The sequence below is a fragment of the Topomyia yanbarensis genome, chromosome 2 (genome assembly GCF_030247195.1).
Source record: "Topomyia yanbarensis strain Yona2022 chromosome 2, ASM3024719v1, whole genome shotgun sequence".
Classification (NCBI taxonomy): Eukaryota; Metazoa; Arthropoda; class Insecta; order Diptera; family Culicidae; genus Topomyia; species Topomyia yanbarensis.
Genome location: NC_080671.1, coordinates 273367518 through 273387547, shown reverse-complemented (window position 1 = coordinate 273387547; position 20030 = coordinate 273367518). Strand labels below are relative to the sequence as shown.

At 37.9% G+C, this 20030-nt stretch overlaps 1 protein-coding gene across 3 annotated transcripts in view; it reads left to right on the top strand.

The window, feature by feature from the left end:
- The window catches only part of LOC131683153 (uncharacterized), a 529082-nt gene that overhangs the window by 300468 nt on the left and 208584 nt on the right, over positions 1-20030 (top strand). For all 3 annotated transcript variants that reach the window (XM_058964983.1, XM_058964984.1, XM_058964982.1), the window contains exons 2-4: positions 9972-10130; positions 10312-10533; positions 10600-10748. In XM_058964983.1, coding sequence (XP_058820966.1) covers positions 9972-10130; positions 10312-10533; positions 10600-10748 — 530 coding nt within the window. The remainder of the gene's footprint in view (positions 1-9971; positions 10131-10311; positions 10534-10599; positions 10749-20030) is intronic.

The following is a 20030-nucleotide window of genomic DNA, read 5'->3' as shown; positions in this document are numbered from 1 at the left end:
TATGTCAAAGAACATTCTACAGAAAATAACCAACAAAATAATGCAAAAATCAAATAAATCCGCTATCTCGTTCTTGAGTTATGCTATGACACACGGAAACCATTTCATTTCCACCACATGAGAAAACCACAATTGCACTAATAGGTGGATTGGGAAAATTTCAATATTTCATTTTTATGTCAAAGAACTTTTCACAGAAAATAACCAACAAAATAATGTAAAAATCAAACAAATCCAATATCTCGTTCTTGAGTTATGCGATGACACACGGAAACCATTTCAGTGTTATATATAGAGATATCCAGCAAAAGGTGCATATATTGCACTAATAGGTGGATTAGGAAAATTTCAATATTTGATTTTTATGCCAAAGAACCTTCCACAGAAAATAACCAACAAAATAATGCAAAAATCAAAGAAATCCGATATCTCATTCTTGAGTTATGCGATGACACACGGAAACCATTTCATTTTTATATTTAGAGATATCCAGCAAAAGCTGCATGTATAAAAAAACACAGTTGCACTAATAGGTGGATTAGGAAAATTTCAATATTTGATTTTTATGTCAAAGAACCTTCCACAGAAAATAACCAACAAAATAATGCAAAAATAAAAGAAATCCGATATCTCGTTCTTGAGTTATACGATGACACACGGGAACCATTTCATTTTTGTATATAGAGATATCCAGCAAAAGGTGCATATATGAGAAAAACATAATTGCACTAATAGGTGGATTAGGAAAATTTTAATATTTTATTCATATGTCAAAGAGCCTTCTACAGAAAATAACCAACAAAATAATGCAACAATCAAATAAATCCGCTATCTCGTTCTTGAGTTATGCTATGACACACGGAAACCATTTCATTTTTATATATAGAGATATCCAGCAAAAGGTGCATACATGAGAAAAACACAATTGCACTAATAGGTGGATTGGGAAAATTTCAATATTTCATTTTTATGTCAAAGAACCTTCCCAGAAAATAACCAAAAAAGTAATGATGATTTGTAACATACAGCAGAAATGATTTTTATAAATAGGGGGTTTTACGGACAATATATCTCAAAACTCTAACTTCCGCATTTTTCAAGAAACAACTAAGATTGCTCCCTTTGAAAATGAATGAAGTGTAATTTTCCTAAGGCTAGTTCGAAAGTTCTAGCATTTAATGTATTTTCCTCTAATATTTTGCCAAATATTTTGCCAAAGGCAAAAACTTCAATTGCAGTGAACGGGAGTCAAACTATGTGGTATTTGGCAAAAAAAAGCTTCAAAAAAGCTACAAAATAGTCTTAACTGAAAAATATTAGGACTTAATTTGGTAGAAAATTATAGTAAATTTGAATGGAAGTACGCGAAAAAAAGTTATGTAGCATACTTTTTGAGAAAGAATCCATTACAATTGACTGTAGAAAAATTCACGTTGAATTTACACAGCAATCAAAGAAGATAGAAATACGATGCTGATGAACGAATGATAGAATAATCATCCAAATTTGGTCCCCTCCTTATTTTGGACTCTTTCATACATTTGTATCCTTTACTGCCAATTATTGCAAATTCGTTTGGTTTGACGAAGATAATTATATTCTTTGGGTTGTGTTTAAGTCCAAGCATAATTAGTTAATCTCTAATTCCTTTAAATTAGTCAAAATTCGCAATTGAAAAATTGATATCGAAAACGATTCACAATTCCACGATTACCAACAGAAATCGGGAGAAGTGATGCACTTTTAAATTGGATTTAAGAGTACAAATTTATTGTTTTTAAATGATCGAATAATTTTGTCTCTATTTGGATCTTGCATTTTATGTATTTGAAATGGTTAGTTTGTCAATTTTTACTTAGAAGTGTCAAATAACTAGTCCAAAATATGTCGTAAAAATAATAGCGTTAAAATATTTCGGGCACAGCTAGATTTTCTTTTGTAATAGCATTCTGTTTATCAATTTAGAATAATCAAAATTATCACTTTATCAATTATTTTTTTGCGGTGCGGTTGCGGTAAAACCGCGCGGTAAAAGCTCTTTCCCGCACCGCATCTGCGGGAAAAAGTGTCTCACCGCACCGCAGATTTTGCGGTGCGGGTGCAGTAAATACCGCGCGGTTATATTACCGCAACCGCGACGAACCCTACATCACAGCGATGTGACGTGTTCCTTTTCTCAGAATAATATAATATATACAATATTTCAGTGTACTTAGTACTATCGATTGTCTGGTGCTTAAATTGTGATCGCTTTGTCATATAAATCCACTTGCTTAAGCCCAATAATACAAATATCAAACTATAAACTCGAATCGAGAATCTGATCCCATACCAAATTAATCAAAGCAATACTGCCAGTTTGTTTTTGTTTGTGAAATATTTGATAAAAGCTGCTATTCTGGCTCTGTTAAACGACCATATTGAGCCCTGTCAAATAAATAAATGTCTCAAATGGCTCAAATCTATCCACAACAGATATGATTTTTTTTTCTTGGTTTGATCAATTATTTCTGCTACAATTACAAAAATAACCCCATATTGTTATTCGAGTAAATTATCATTAAAATGGCTAAATGTGATAAATATTTAAAACTAGCTGACCCGACAGACGTTGTCCTGCCTATAATTATTCACTGAAAAATACAACCAAAGCAAAAATACCAATCCTTGTGGATCCAATTTCTATTAATTTCAATTCCAGTGAGGTGATTCCGATTGTAAAACCTATAATATACGTTTTGATCAACAATGGTTTTATTTGTGCCTATCTCTATAAACTGTAACAATGCTATCAACGGTACTTCGAATTTATGCCTGTGCTATTCAATGACTTATTTTCATTTTCAAAGTCGAGTCGGAATTTGAATCCGTTTGAATCATGGGAATTCGTTAGTTTCCACGAAGCATCGCTGCATTCATACTCTCCTTTGTGAATAGTGCCTTCATACACGTTACTTATCAGCTCTCTCGCCGCTCTTTTAAATGCATGTAAGCAAGGTTTGTCACCGTCGCATAAAAACTGGACCAATAGCACATCAATGACATTTTAAAACGTAATTACTAATAATGACAAACTATGCAAACAATCCTAAACTAAAAATGTCCGATTTGCACAAATAGGTAGATTAAGAAAATGTTAATATTTTGTGATCCTGCTAAAGAACATTTCACAGAAAATAATACGACAATCAAAGAAATCCATCATGTCGTTATTGAGTTATGCGATGGCAACCATTTCATTTTTATATATAGAGATATTCAGCAAAAGGTGCATATATGAGAAAAACACAATTGCACTAATAGGTGGATTAGGAAAATTCCATTATTTTATTCATATGTCAAAGAACCTTCCACAGAAAACAACCAACAAAATAATGCAAAAATCAAAGAAATCCGCTATCTCGTTCTTGAGTCATGCGATAATACACGGAAACCATTTAATTTTTTTATATAGAGATATTCAGCAAAAGGTGCATGTATGAGAAAAACACAATTGCACTAATAGGTGGATTAGGAAAATTTCAATATTTGATTTTTATGTCAAAGAACCTTCCACAGAAAATAACCAACAAAATAATGCAAAAATCAAAGAAATCCGATATCTCGTTCTTGAGTTATGCGATTACACACGGAAACCATTTCATTTTTATATGTAGAGATATCCAGCAAAAGCTGCATGTATAAGAAAAACACAATTGCACTAATAGGTGGATTAGGAAAATTTCAACATTTGATTTTTATGTCAAAGAACCTTCCACAGAAAATAACCAACAAAATAATGCGAAAATCAAAGAAATCCGATATCTCGTTCTTGAGTTATGCGATGACACACGGAAACCATTTCATTTTTATATATAGAGATATCCAGCAAAAGGTGCATATATGAGAAAAACACAATTGCACTAATAGGTGGATTAGGAAAATTTCAATATTTTATTAATATGTCAAAGAACATTCTACAGAAAATAACCAACAAAATAATGCAAAAATCAAATAAATCCGCTATCTCGTTCTTGAGTTATGCTATGACACACGGAAACCATTTCATTTCCACCACATGAGAAAACCACAATTGCACTAATAGGTGGATTGGGAAAATTTCAATATTTCATTTTTATGTCAAAGAACTTTTCACAGAAAATAACCAACAAAATAATGTAAAAATCAAACAAATCCAATATCTCGTTCTTGAGTTATGCGATGACACACGGAAACCATTTCAGTGTTATATATAGAGATATCCAGCAAAAGGTGCATATATTGCACTAATAGGTGGATTAGGAAAATTTCAATATTTGATTTTTATGCCAAAGAACCTTCCACAGAAAATAACCAACAAAATAATGCAAAAATCAAAGAAATCCGATATCTCATTCTTGAGTTATGCGATGACACACGGAAACCATTTCATTTTTATATTTAGAGATATCCAGCAAAAGCTGCATGTATAAAAAAACACAGTTGCACTAATAGGTGGATTAGGAAAATTTCAATATTTGATTTTTATGTCAAAGAACCTTCCACAGAAAATAACCAACAAAATAATGCAAAAATAAAAGAAATCCGATATCTCGTTCTTGAGTTATACGATGACACACGGGAACCATTTCATTTTTGTATATAGAGATATCCAGCAAAAGGTGCATATATGAGAAAAACATAATTGCACTAATAGGTGGATTAGGAAAATTTTAATATTTTATTCATATGTCAAAGAGCCTTCTACAGAAAATAACCAACAAAATAATGCAACAATCAAATAAATCCGCTATCTCGTTCTTGAGTTATGCTATGACACACGAAAACCATTTCATTTTTATATATAGAGATATCCAGCAAAAGGTGCATACATGAGAAAAACACAATTGCACTAATAGGTGGATTGGGAAAATTTCAATATTTCATTTTTATGTCAAAGAACCTTCCCAGAAAATAACCAAAAAAGTAATGAAAAAATCAAAGAAATCCGATATCTCGTTCTTGAGTTATGCGATGACACACGGAAACCATTTCAGTTTTGTATATAGAGATATCGAGCAAAAGGTGCATATATTGCACTAATAGGTGGATTAGGAAAATTTCAATATTTGATTTTATGTCAAAGAACCTTCCACAGAAAATAACCAACAAAATAATACAAAAATCAAAGAAATCCGATATCTCGTTCTCGAGTTATGCGATGACACACGGAAACCATTTCATTTTTATATATAGAGAAATCCAGCAAAAGGTGCATATATGAGAAAAACACAATTGCACTAATAGGTGGATTAGGAAAATTTCAATATTTTATTAATATGTCAAAGAACATTCTACAGAAAATAACCAACAAAATAATGCAAAAATCAAATAAATCCGCTATCTCGTTCTTGAGTTATGCTATGACACACGGAAACCATTTCATTTCCACCACATGAGAAAACCACAATTGCACTAATAGGTGGATTGGGAAAATTTCAATATTTCATTTTTATGTCAAAGAACTTTTCACAGAAAATAACCAACAAAATAATGTAAAAATCAAACAAATCCAATATCTCGTTCTTGAGTTATGCGATGACACACGGAAACCATTTCATTGTTATATATAGAGATATCCAGCAAAAGGTGCATATATTGCACTAATAGGTGGATTAGGAAAATTTCAATATTTGATTTTTATGTCAAAGAACCTTCCACAGAAAATAACCAACAAAATAATGCAAAAATCAAAGAAATCCTATATCTGATTCTTGAGTTATGCGATGAAACACGGAAACCATTTCATTTTTATATATAGAGATATCCAGCAAAAGCTGCATGTATAAAAAAACACAGTTGCACTAATAGGTGGATTAGGAAAATTTCAATATTTGATTTTTATGTCAAAGAACCTTCCACAGAAAATAACCAACAAAATAATGCAAAAATAAAAGAAATCCGATATCTCGTTCTTGAGTTATGCGATGACACACGGAAACCATTTCATTTTTGTATATAGAGATATCCAGCAAAAGGTGCATATATGAGAAAAACATAATTGCACTAATAGGTGGATTAGGAAAATTTTAATATTTTATTCATATGTCAAAGAGCCTTCTACAGAAAATAACCAGCAAAATAATGCAACAATCAAATAAATCCGCTATCTCGTTCTTGAGTTATGCTATGACACACGGAAACCATTTCATTTTTATATATAGAGATATCCAGCAAAAGGTGCATACATGAGAAAAACACAATTGCACCAATAGGTGGATTGGGAAAATTTCAATATTTCATTTTTATGTCAAAGAACCTTCCCAGAAAATAACCAAAAAAGTAATGCAAAAATCAAAGATCTCCGATATCTCGTTCTTGAGTTATGCGATGACACACGGAAACCATTTCAGTTTTGTATATAGAGATATCGAGCAAAAGGTGCATATATTGCACTAATAGGTGGATTAGGAAAATTTCAATATTTGATTTTATGTCAAAGAACCTTCCACAGAAAATAACCAACAAAATAATACAAAAATCAAAGAAATCCGATATCTCGTTCTCGAGTTATGCGATGACACACGGAAACCATTTCATTTTTATATATAGAGATTCTACTCAAAACAATAGCACCAGCACAACTTTCAGAGTTATGGAAAAGTTGAAGATTTTCGTAACGTTACAACGCAATGAGATATCGCTTTTCTGAAAAAGGAGCGTTGTAACGTCACAAAAGTTAAAAGATGCTTAATAAAAAACAAAACAATAAAAAATATATTTAATGACACCTAGTTATTCGTATGCTATTTAGAAAAACATCCTAGAAGATTTGTTCTTGATAAAAAATCTTATAGAGCAGATATTTTGACTTTTATAGAAATACGTTGAAAGTTCTGATTTGTGACGCGTTGTAACGTCACGTTACATTATCGGTCATAAAACAATCCTCTTCCTGTATATTCAGCATATGTTTATTGAATATTTAGTGAAAATTTGTCTACTTTCCGAATCTGTATTAAGTTTTGATGTAGGCATTCATTTGATAAAGTTATAACATAACGTCACGAAAGAATGTGTCATTAGGTTTTTAGAACAATTTTTCAGTTTTAGTTTAGAATGATTGGTAGGTAATGTTAGATACATTACCGAAATGGAGTAGCATACACTCTAGGCTGTTAATACGAATTCTACAATTGTTACTAATTTCTGAAAGGTTTTACTAAAATAAGTTATTTCGGTACAAGTATATCCGATTCTCTGCTGTTGCTAAACGAATTGTTTCACTCTCATTGACCGTTTTGTGTCCGACACGGTACCCGGGTACCTTTTTAAGTTTCAATTAATTAAATGCCTATGTTTTATCCATAGCTGGAAATTGAAATTTTGTGACATATTAGAACTTCACTAAGTCAAGCTTTTGGGTTAATAATATTGTTGATATAGTAAGGGTGGGAGTGAGGAGGGGCTCCTGAATTTTTTTACTACGTAACAGGCCGATGTGGGTACCCGGGTACTCACAAAACTAAAATGCCCATAACTAAGGTAATATCCAACCGATTTCGAGACTTTTGGCCGTTTTGGATTCAGGAACTCATCCACTTTTGGACTTGGTAAAAATGAATCGGGTTACTTCATGCGGTTCCCGGGAATCCGGGTTTCCGGAAGCAGGTTCCAGTGCTGGGGTACTATTTGCGAACTTCAATGGAATACTAGCAATATGGGTATCAAAATTCTTGGAATTGCATCAGTAGGCTGTATCTCGTGGTTTAGGAACCATTTGGTGACTTGACCCCGGAACGGACATTCCGGACAGGTTCCCATGGGGCCGTGAGTGGCCATTCCATTCCAATTCCATATTTTAAATTGCCATAGGGTCCGGTACAAAAAAAAAGCAGACTTCCGAGACAATTTGAAGAGTTTTGATATTCATATTGCTAGGACATTATTAAAATTTACAAATTATATCCTAGTACTGTAACATTACTCCGAAAAATCCGGATTACCAAAAAACCAGATCCATTATTCCGGTTTTATTGTACAGAATCAAAAAGTAGACGAGTTCCTGAATCCAAAACATCTAAAATTGTCTAAATCGGTTAAAGGAAGCCACAGTTATGAGCATTTCAATTTGTGGGTACCCGGGTACCCTCGTTGGCCTGTTAAAGGTGTTTTTTTGTTGGACACATAACTGTTAAATACTCTTTTCAGGCTTACCATGTGAGGATAAATTCGAAATTGGAATATTTTAGATTTCGATGTACCTGTATCGATATCGTTTGTTACTTCGATGTGAAACTTTTAATATAATCCGTAGGGAAGATCGGAGCTAGTTGGCGGTGTTTTCATTTTTTATCGCTTCGATGTAGGTAGATCTTGCAAAATAGAACAAGTGGCATGAAAGAACAGACTGTTGTCAACATCGCTGAATTTTATTTAAATGTTTGATGCATCGTCTCCGTTTTTAGGGACAAAAATATGTGGCGCGGAAAACCCGCCAACTTACCCCGGCCCAGGCGTTGGCGGTATGTTTGGATACGCCAAAAAATAAGAAATCAATTGTAAATTCAACTACTCCAGAGGTTTTTTTGGATCGTGCTGAATGTCTTTTCAAAAAAACTGTACATCAACCGACATTTGATATTATATTTTATTCTTTCTTTTTATTAACGATTTATAGTGAGTCAATCTTTCTCCTTATTTATATTGCTACGACATATAATTAGCAAGGGACTGGAAGGTAAAGTATTTTTCAAATATTAAGAGCTATAGTACTCAAGGAAGAGCAAGGATTTGAAGTAAGAAAGTTTAGAAAAGCGTGGAGTAGGGTCAATGAGCAAGCTTAGAGTTTTTCGGCTACTTAACTTGATATTATATTTCAGGCTCAATACCCCGGCATTTTGACTTTGACGCGTACTTCATATTCAAAAACAAATTTTCGAAATTCTTCAAACGATTGACCGAAATAAAAGTTTCCTGCATTGACGAGATACACAAGAAAAAAGATTTTCTTACTTTGCAGTGAATCACAGAAAAAATTTTTTGATGACTTTTAAATAGTACCACCAACTTGCCCCGCGTGCATGACCGCCCATAACTTACCCTATCCGCATATTTTATGGAAAACTATTTAAAAAATAACTTTTGTTTGTGGGTAGGTGTAATATCTATACCGATACTGATAGCTCTTTTCAAGTACTATCGAAAAATTTAATCATTCGGGAAATAGATGGAAAATCAACCTAAATAACAGAAAGTGTTTAAAATTTAGAAAATTTAGTTGCTGTGGTCGAAAACACAATATCGCCCACAACATCTACAAAACAAAATATTTTGCAACAAAAACACATTGGATAATGGGTTTCACATAACTTGAGGTACACAGTGAGAGGCTGCGCTATATGTCTAATAGAAACAGAGAAAAAGGGATTCCGCCAACTTATCACAACCGGCAACTAGCCCCGGGCTCTCCTACTCGTGCGTAGCGCCGAATCGTGCAGGCGAATTTCCGTCAGGTCATTGGCTGAATACACGGGATCTTGGTTTTGACGTTTTCATATTCGATGCCGGGGTGCATGTTGTTCTTCGGTACGAAGTTTTCTGACTCGGCTACAAAGTTGAAAGTTATTAATACTTATACTGTAGTTGTTTATGTAACAGTTTTGTAAGTCCCTTTTTACCTTGATCAATTGTTCCACTTCGCTTACTGTCGGTCTAAGATGGGTCTGCGTAAAGTAAATAGAGATTTTGTTCTTCTGTACTAGGCGCAATTTATTTTGTGATTCACTCATTTCACTCGGAGTTGGAGGCAACCGAACTTTGCTGTTTCTGTCATTTACGCTACACACGAAGCGGCGTGGGTAGTACTTGTTTGTTTGTTTGTTTGCAGTTGACAAGCGGTGCGCTTCTTAACTTCTGATCTGTACGAGATGAGGAAGCAGGCATTCATCCAAAAAATATGAGATCACGTCATACATGTAGAAATTGACACCCCCTTTTCCAAATCTTTGCAGATGGACGCTATAATGCTGAACTATCCAATGCTGGTTATAATAATAATAATAATATGTTGCGTGAGCGCAATAGAATCACAATCGAATTATGATTCGCATGCAAATTACATCGAATATCATGGACAAGGATTGCCAGAGGAAGCAACTTTGGATGGAAAGGTTTGTAGATTGTACGGGACTTTAGTGCCATTTTATTTCAATCTTATAACTTATTAACCCTAGCAACGGTACTTTTATGTTTCAATAGTCAGAAGAAGTATATAAAGATACCAGCGTCCATTTATCTTCTTTTTCAATTTATGAATATGTTGATTAATTATACAGTTTTTACTCCTTTCAGGTTACGAAACTTGATGATCTCAGTCCCATTATATACCTTAACCGAACTAAAGCGGCCTTGAACTGTGCGGCCGGTTCTATGCAAGTAGAGCTAAAGTTTAACGAAAAATTCTACGGCACCGCTTACGCTAATTTTGATAGAAACAGTGTTTGTCAAATTGCTGGAAAAGGAGATACGCGTTACAGCATTGAATTACCTTTGAAAGGTTGTGGAACTGAACAGGTTTGTATTGTGACATGATAAAATATGGTTTCAATAACCCCCTCCCCCCTCCCCATAATACTACAGGAACCGCAACGTGTGTTTACCAACAATATTGTTGTGCGTTTTCATCCGGGACTCGAGATGGATGGAGATGAGATTATCACTATAGTTTGCCGCTATCCACCCCCTGTGGCACCCATTCCTGCTAGCTTACCACCCTCAACATCAAAGCGGTATCCTACTTTCAGAATATACAAAAATATGCTTGTAGCAAGTTACCCCGCATATGGGGTAACTTGCAACATTTACGTTAATGTCTATTGGAGTATATTCCAAATCGTTTACCTCTAGTATATTGTTAAAATGTCGCATAATTTGTTCTTTTAATTGAATTGAATTGAATTCAACAAATGAATTTATAAATCATTCCCATTAGGGTGACAATAATTTATATAAAACAATCTAACAACCTAACCCCAGCGTCGTTCCAAATTAAGAAAAAAATACACTGTCCATCCAAATTTGGGCGAAATCGGTTAACCTTAACCCCTGGTCAAAATATATGAGGGCAATCGCAGTTCACAAAATCGCCGCTAGATGTAAACATGCAAACAAGGAACCAAAAAGGAGTTAAGCTTCTAATGATATTCCAAAAAACTTTGTCGAAGACTGCAAGACAATCAAACTAAAATTTAAATAGTTATTAACGTTTAAAGTTGGATACTGTTGATTAACATTCCCAAAGGGCGCACTCCTCTTATGTCGCGTATGATAACTGCATGTAAAAGCAGGGCGAAGTTAGGGAAAACGCGTATATCTCTATAACGCCGAAAAATAGAAAGTTATGACGTTCCATAAAGCTATAGAGGAATAAATGGACATTCAGTTTTCACTTGAAAGTGTTAGGACTTCCCTGCATGGTGGCCACACAATGTAAAGAGAGTACTCCTATATGCACAACGGTAAGAAATAGATCAGTTTGATGTTCTACGAAGCTGTAGAGTATTAAATAAACTTATATTCTCGTTTGAGAAATGCTAAATTGAACCGCATGGTGGCGTCAATGAGCAAAACTAATTCAATATAATGCACCTATCGGTACAATGGCAAGAGATGGTGCAATCTGATATTGTCACCTGTAAGTCTCGTTAGAAAAAATGCCGCACGGTGGCGCATATCACTAATAAATTATCACACCAATCTCTGAAACGATGAGAATGAATATATTTTGATTTTCATATTGCAAGTTTACTAATTTTCCCACACAATGGAGTTGGATAATCAAGCTAGTTTAAAGTAATACTCCTTGCTGCCGATAGCAGAGAAAATTCGTCCGATTTTGTGAACTTTATTTCAATGATTAATCCAAATAGCAAGTTACAAAATTCCTTAAATTATAAAACAACTATAAGTAAATTGATTAGCGAATATTGAATATAAACTTACGTTTAGTGAATTCGCTATTCGTTATGCTACTATTATTTAGTCGAAAATCTCGTCTCAGCATCAAGTCGTACGACTAGGGTTAACTATAAACTAGTTCGCCAGCAGCGTTGTATAGCTGATTAACCTGCATTATATTTAATCTCAGATTTCAATCTACTTTTAAGTTCGAAAATTCTTACCGTATGGGAATTTAAGAGGTTATGTAGGGAATGCTGATTGAGTGCATTTGCTTTTTTTGTACCTAAAGGTATTCTAAAACGGTATATATGTATTTTTGTTCAATTCATTGTTTTTTTATACCTACAAGCGCAAATTTCGATATAAGAATCCGAGGAACAAACGATTAATTTAATTTTTTATGAAATCGTGTACTTAACGATTTGCTCGACTATATGTCTCACGAGGAAATGACTGCTGCCTATCTCAAAGGCACTAATATTGATGTGTGACCTTCATTTCTTATTGTCATTTAACAATCCTCTGATCGGACGAAGGGAGTGAATCTGCGATCGTTCGTCGCTGAAGAGGACTGTGGGGCTCGTTAGACGATGTGGCGCAATCAACACTCTCTCCCGGAATGCCCGATGGATTCATCCGAGGTGCATTACTATTAACGCCAACGTCTAGCACCGTGACCTTCACTGCTGGTCTTTCGTAGATGCCGCTGATGGTTTGCATTGTCGCTGACCGTACTTGCTCGTCAGGTCCGGGTTTAGTCGCTATAACTTTTCCTTTCGGCCAACAGTAACGTGGCATCAGTGGGTCCGTAATGATGACGATGTCATTTAGTTAAACAGGCTTCGTGTTAGTGAACCACTTGGTGCGACGCGTTATCGTTGGCAAGTAGTCTCGAAGCCATTGTCTCCACAACGAGTTGGTCATAGCTTGGGAAAGTTTCCAGTTACTTTGTAGGCCCATCGGACTGTCGTCGAAGGGTACCCATGGCTTCAAGCCATTCGACGAACCGATCAAGAAGTGATTGGGCGTTGGCACGGGAGAATCGTCATCGTCGATAGGAATATTTGTCAACGGTCTGGAATTGACAATATTTTCTACTTCGGCTAGAGCATTTTCCAGCACTTCAACAGTGGTCACTCTAGAGGATGCTTTCTTCGACAAATTTTGCTTTACGGTCCTGATAAGTCGCTCTCATGCTCACCCCATGTGTGGTGATGCAGGTGGGTTGAAGCGCCATTCGGTGTGCGTTGAAATGAATTCTGCCATGAGCCGATCTTGATCGATGTTTCGGAGCACTGATTGCAGTTCTTTATCAGCACCTTGGAAGTTGGTACCCCGGTCACTCCAAATAACCTCTGGCACTCCTCTTCTAGCCATTATGTTACGTAAGGCCATGACACAAGAGTCTGTGGACAGCGTGTGAGCTATTTGCAGATGTATAGCACGAGTTGTAAGGCACGTCGCAAGCACACCCCACCTTTTTTCCGTACGACGACCGATAGATACAGTGAATGGTCCGAAATAGTCCACTCCTATGTATGTGAATGGTCGACAATATGCAGCAAGGCGTGTTGCAGGTAGATCTGCCATTGCTGGTGCACGCGGAACTGCACAGTAGATTTTGCTTTGTTGACAGTCTGCTGGAACCTTTTTGTATACAGCTTTTAGCCGTGCAATGGAGAAGCGTTTTCGTAGCTCGTTGACCGTTATTTCGTGGTTTTGATGATTGAACCGTTGATGGTGATTTCTCACTATTAATAGAGTTATATGGTGATCGCGGGGTAGAATGATATGGTTTGCTGCATCTTGGTCAATCAGCTTGCAGTCGGAAGTGCGACCTCGAACTCTGAGCACGTTATTCTCATCCAGGAAGGGACAGAGCCAATAAACTGAACTGCTTTTCGGGATTGATCTTTCTTGGCTCTGCATTTCACGGTTCAGCATCAGGACAGCTATCTCGTCTGCGTAATAATCTCCTTGAGCTATACGATGCAGATAGCTCTCAGCTTGAACCAACTCGTTGCGTGCTAGTGGTCCACTGAGGATAGGCTCATTTCCCATTTTGCGCCTTAAGTTGTTAACATATCGGAGAACCATGCCGGTGCAACGGAGCAATTTTTTCCAGCATGAACATTTTTCTATCGGTATCACTGATGGTAGTACAGCGGTTTGAACCAGTAAATGAGATCGAAGTTCTTCGTCCGTCGTACCAAAATTTCGCGATGCCAGAGGCCAATCCTGTTGTGGTTTCCACAGGAACTCAAGACTACGATACCACCGGCCAGTAGGGTTAAGCTCGGGGATGTCCTTCCACTTAGTTCCCTCGTCAGCAACGTTAGCATTTGAGGGTATCCAAAACCATTCGTGCGTCTCTGTACTTTCATTTCGCTGACTCTTCCAGCCACAAACTGACTGTATCTTCGATGATCTGAATTCAACCAACAGTATACGTCTTTTGCGTCCACATAGAAGAACCGTTGATGCACTTTGACTGTAAGCACTCTCTGAACAGTATTGGCCAACCTAACACCCAGCACGGCTGCCTACAGTTCCGAACGTGGAATGGACAAAAATTTTAACAGAGCAACCCTTGTTTTTGCGCATACCAGGGCACATTCAATGGAATTTCCTTCTTTATATCTCAGGTACACAGCAACAGCGAAACCATTTTCGCTAGCATCAACAATCGTATGCATTTGAGTTTCTGCTCCCACGGACGTAAGGATTCGATAGCAGCGAGAAATTTCCACGTTCTCGGCCTTCGGTAGCACTTTCACCCATTGCAGCCATTTTTTAAACTGTTGATCATTGATTTCCTCGTCCCACCCAATTCCAGACCGCCAGATCTCCTGTAGAAACACCTTGAGAAACATCAGGAAATGTGCAGTGAGTCCTAGCGGATCAAACACCATCATCAAGGTCCGTAGGACTTCGCGTTTGGTTGGCCGACGATGCCCGGGCAGTAGCCCCTTATCATTTGAAGGTGAAACAGTCTTTCACAGTGCTCCACCACATTCCGAGAATTTTCTCTGTGAGTGTCTCCGATCCAACATCCAAGCTCCTCTCGCCTACAGTATTCACGCCCAGTTTGGTCAGTACAGCTATCGAATTCGACAGTCAGTTTCTCATTTAGAATCCGCCCTTCGCATCCACTTGACGTTTTGAGCAAGTGTTGCTGCTTCTTCTTCAGACTCCACACTGACAAGCATGTCATCAACATAGTGCTGTTTTATGATAGCTTGTACTGCGGATGGATATTGGCGTCTGTAGAGCTCTGCGTTTTTGTTTTTCACGTATTGAGCTACGCTGGGTGAGCAGCAGGCTCCGAGCGTCATCACTTGCATGGTGTAGACGGTAGCCTCCGTGCTCCCGTCCTTAGATCCCCAGTAGAAGCGCTGACTGTTCTGATCATCTTCCTTCATGAGAATCTGGTGATACATTTCGCGTATATCGCCGCCCACAGCTGTTCGGTATTCCCTAAATCGAATCAAAACGTCTAATAGCAGTATAAGAAGATCCAGACCTTTTAGTAATACCGAATTAAGAGACACTCCATGAGCTGATGCGGCTCCATCCCACACCAATCTCGTTTTCTCCGGTTTGTTTGGATTTGATACTTGGAACACAGGAAGATACCATGTTCTGGGTCGCTGATCACTCAACTCTTCCTTGGTGAGCTTCCGGATGTAGCCCTTCGATAAATAATCATCTATTTTCGCGTTGAGAACGTCGCTAAGCAATTTATCGTTTTTCATTTGACGTTCCAAACATTCCCAAGGTCTTAGTACCATTGGGCGGTTATCAGGCAGTCTCGCGTTGTCATATTTCCAAAGAACTGACTCGTACCGTTGTCCTTTTCGCTCAGTTAGCGTATCCAGCAAATGGGGGGCTCGTTGATCGTTTGCCGATAGAAGCGATTTTGCTGGACTGATGATGCCCATGGCATCTAGAGAGAAATATTCTTTCATCGCCCTATGAAGACGGTCATCGCCTTCTTGATTACACGGGCAGATATCCGGGACGTGATAGTTGAACGCGTGTTCTAGAGGAGTGTCATTCGTCATGCATCCATAGACGGTTCATACAAGGCACATCTTCACGGCGATTGGTTCTCCTAGTTCCCCTTCGCGGCTTCTCATGACGTGCCTGAGCTTGGCATGATCCACGCCTATTAGAATCTGTGGACGGGCATCTTGGTAAGATTCAATTGGAAGTCCTGCTAAGTGGCGGAATCGTTTTTGCAATTCTGAAACGATAATTGTTTGCGGTCGGAGTTGCAACTGGTGCACTGTTCGCACATTTGTTAGTTCGAATCTTTTTGTTGGCTGCTTTGATCCAGAGATTTGCATACTGACCCGTTGAGAGGAAGTTTCCGTTCGTCTGGTTTCTCCGGTCCATTTAAGACAACGCCTAGGCAAGTACTGATTTTTTGAAGATTACGGGTATAAATCTAAACAAAATTTCACTGCTCTGTCCTTGGTGCAAATTACACATATGCTCTAAGTTTACTCCGGAGTTAGAAGCGGTGTTAGAGCTTGTAGACTCAACTTCGACTTCCGATTTACCGTTACCGTGGAGGAGGAGATGATGCAGAAAGGTACATCCGTTTGTACCGCACTGCCTTTGCTGGTTACATAGCCCGTTGTGTCGTCGGAGGCACTTTCGGAACAGTTTCAACTCCTTTATTGTTGCCCACCCCGAGTTATAGCTGAATTCTACAAACTGCTTGCACTTAGCTATAGATGGACAATCCCCTTTGCACACGACGCAGGTCTTCATTGATAGTTGCTTGGACACTATTGTGGCAGCTGGTTGATTTTCTTCGGCATCAAAATGAACATTAAGATATCCGTTCTTCTTGGCGCGAAATTTCGTATCGTTTTTCTCAGACATCATTACCACACTTGCGTCTTCCGCTATTGTGTATAGCCAGGAACTAAAGTTCAGAAGTGTTGGTGTTAGATTTTCTCGGGAAGCCTTTGCCCAGTCCAGCTTCAGAGACGCTGGTAATCGCTTGACTAGTTCGTACCTGAGCGACGCATTGTATACAAAGTCATCAACTTCGCATGCTTGAATTGTAGCGCACAGATTTTCCACGGTGAGTGAGAAGTTAACCAAGGTTTCCAAGTTCTCAATACGGGGTGGCGGAAGACTTCGAACCTTTCGAACGATTGCCTGGATGATCGTTTCTGGTCTGCCGTATAACATTTTCAGTGTCGAGATAACAGCAGCGACGTTCGAAGGATGCAGCAGTCGACATCTAACCGCTTCCAGCGCTTTTGCTTTAAGGCACTTTCGAAGGCGAAGCATATTTTCGTTCGAAAAACCACACATCTGAGTTGACGTGTTGAACATTGAATAGAAAATGGGCCAGTCTTCTGGATTTCCACAAAAATCTGGCAAGTCCTTTGACACTGCCTGTCGTGCTGCTAACTGGCTTCGGTTTAGAATGCAAATAGTATCTTCGCCGGACAGATTTATTCTGTTCATTTCATTCGGTGTTGATCCTAGGTCCGGGTTGAAGTCGAGCGGAAGATTAGATCTTTGATTAATTCGTCGTCTGGCTAGCCTGCCATATTGATTTGTAACAGGTAACCTCGGATAATGCCGGGATGAATGGCCGGGCAGCCTAGGACGCGGTTCATCGCATCCATCGTGATTGACGTTGTGCTTTATAGATCCTTCGTTCCCTTCGACAGGTAAACCGGAATCGTCTCTTTCTCCGATATGATTTGTGCTCTCTATCCATTTTTCAATCTTCGTCATGGAATCGGGGAGTGATTCAATTTCTTCGTCTTCCAACCACTACCAAACTCGCTCAAGATCTCGTACTTCTTATCCAAGTATCGCTGTTCTATAGTTTTAGCCTCTTCTAGTTTCCTTAGTTGCAAGGCCACCTTCCTCTTAGACTCGCTTCTACAGACACTGTTATATGTTCGTGAGCGTACCGACCTAGTGTCGAGTGGGAGTTGATTCTGATGGTCCAATGGTTTATTGGTGTCGTTTGTGGGGGCCTGTAGTCTTGACTTGTTAGCGACATCGCAAAATGGACAGTTCCAGTCCACATCAGCAATACTTGAAGACACTTAAACGCACCTGAAGTGATACCACCGATCGCAACTGTCGCACTGGACCATTCGAGAGTTATCGCGTTGATCACACAAACCACAGCTATGATTAATCCAAATAGCAAGTTACAAAATTTCTTAAATTATAAAACAACTATAAGTAAATTGATTAACGAATACTGAATATAAACTTGTAGGATATAAGCGAGTAGAAAAGAAAAATATTATTAACTTAACGATTTTAGATGAGCAAGCCTTGATTGTTGTGACAGACAACCAAGCTCCAGATTTTGGAAGAAAGTTGACGAGAATGGACGCAAATTGTGTTTCAACAGCTCCGGTCACGACAATGGCGCAAGAAACGCTCCCGAGTAAGTATGTCATTGCCCTGAACAAAAGAGCGTACAAGCCTGAACAACTTGTCGCGTTTTTTAGAGATATTTGCCTCGAGCGGCAACTAATATTTTACTATCCGAAATTCAGTAAAATGGCGGTTGTGTCTCAGCCTCGAGTGGCTGATGCTTCCTCTGTGCGGGAATAATTTGGCCCTGAGTAGCTTTTCATAACTGATTCCTTTGTGTGGGAATGATTTGGCCTCGAGTGGTCAAATATTAGCGTTTTAAGTACGTCCTCTGAGTGGGCAGTTTTTTTGTATTAGTGCAATTCCGGAAATGGGAGTGCTTTCACCTCGAGTGGCATCATTCGGAAATTGAGTGAAATTAAGATTGTGTTCCTCCGAGTGGGAATTTTGCAAACATGTGGGTGTGCATGAGTGATTTAAATATTTCCCTTGAGCGGGAATGCATCGGAACAAAGAAATTGATAGATTGAATTGGCAATGCCTCTCCGCATCACGAGATTGTCATGGCTCGTTGTTATGGGTTTATTTTCTCGCGTACGCGGTGTGCGAAAGTAGCGAAAGAATGCACTCGCTCTCTTCTTGTTTTGCAAAGGTGCTTGCTCGTGAGCTTCTGCACCGTACATAAGGTGTCGTGTTTTAGAAACGAGATTAAATTGGTATTAACCTTTATATCACAAGAGTGCCTGTTTTTTGCTGTTGAAGATGGACCAGTAGTAGAAAAATGAATGCTCAACATTTATACCTTCTAAAAAGGGTAATGAATGTTGAGTCGAAGATCTCGTCTCAGCATCAAGTCGTACGACTAGGGTTAACTATAAACTAGTTCGCCAGCAGCGTTGTATAGCTGATTAACCTGCATTATATTTAATCTCAGATTTCAATCTACTTTTAAGTTCAATTCATACCGTATGGGAATTTAAGAGGTTATGTAGGGAATGCTGATTGAGTGCATTCGCGGGTATTTTTGTACCTAAAGGTATTTTGAAACGGTATATATGTATTTTTGTTCAATTCATTGATTTTTTATACCTACAAGCGCAAATTTCGATATAAGAATCCGAGGAACAAACGATTAATTTAATTTTTAATGAAATCGTGTACTTAATGACTTGCTCGACTATATGTCTCACGAGGAAATGACTGCTGCCTATCTCAAAGGAACTAATATTGAAGTGTGACCTTTATTTCTTATTGTCACTTCACAATCCTCTGAACGGACGAAGGGAGTGGGTCTGCGATCGTTCGTCACTGAAGGGGACTGTGGGGCTCGTTAGACGATGTGGCGCAATCAAAACTCCTATTTCTTCTACGCAAGAGTTTATTTTGTTTTATATATTATGTTCCAAATTTATTTATCCTAAAAATTTATTTTCTAGAAATTCATTGTAATACCATTGATATTTTTCCTGATGCCTTCGATTTCTTTTCTATATTTGGGGCCAATCATATACCACGTGGACAGAAATACCTTGGTCTTTGGCCCCCACCTTCCTCTCCGTGGACAATCTCTGTACCCCTACCCCCATACCCACGATGTCCATGTGGACTCTGTCCGGTATTTTCGTAAAAGAGTTTTAGATTCCAGAAAATCATGGGTCTTTCCAGTGTACTGGACTACTTTGACACTGAATATTATCCTAAAAACCTGTTTTAATCCACCTAGAGGTGCAATTGTGCCTTTC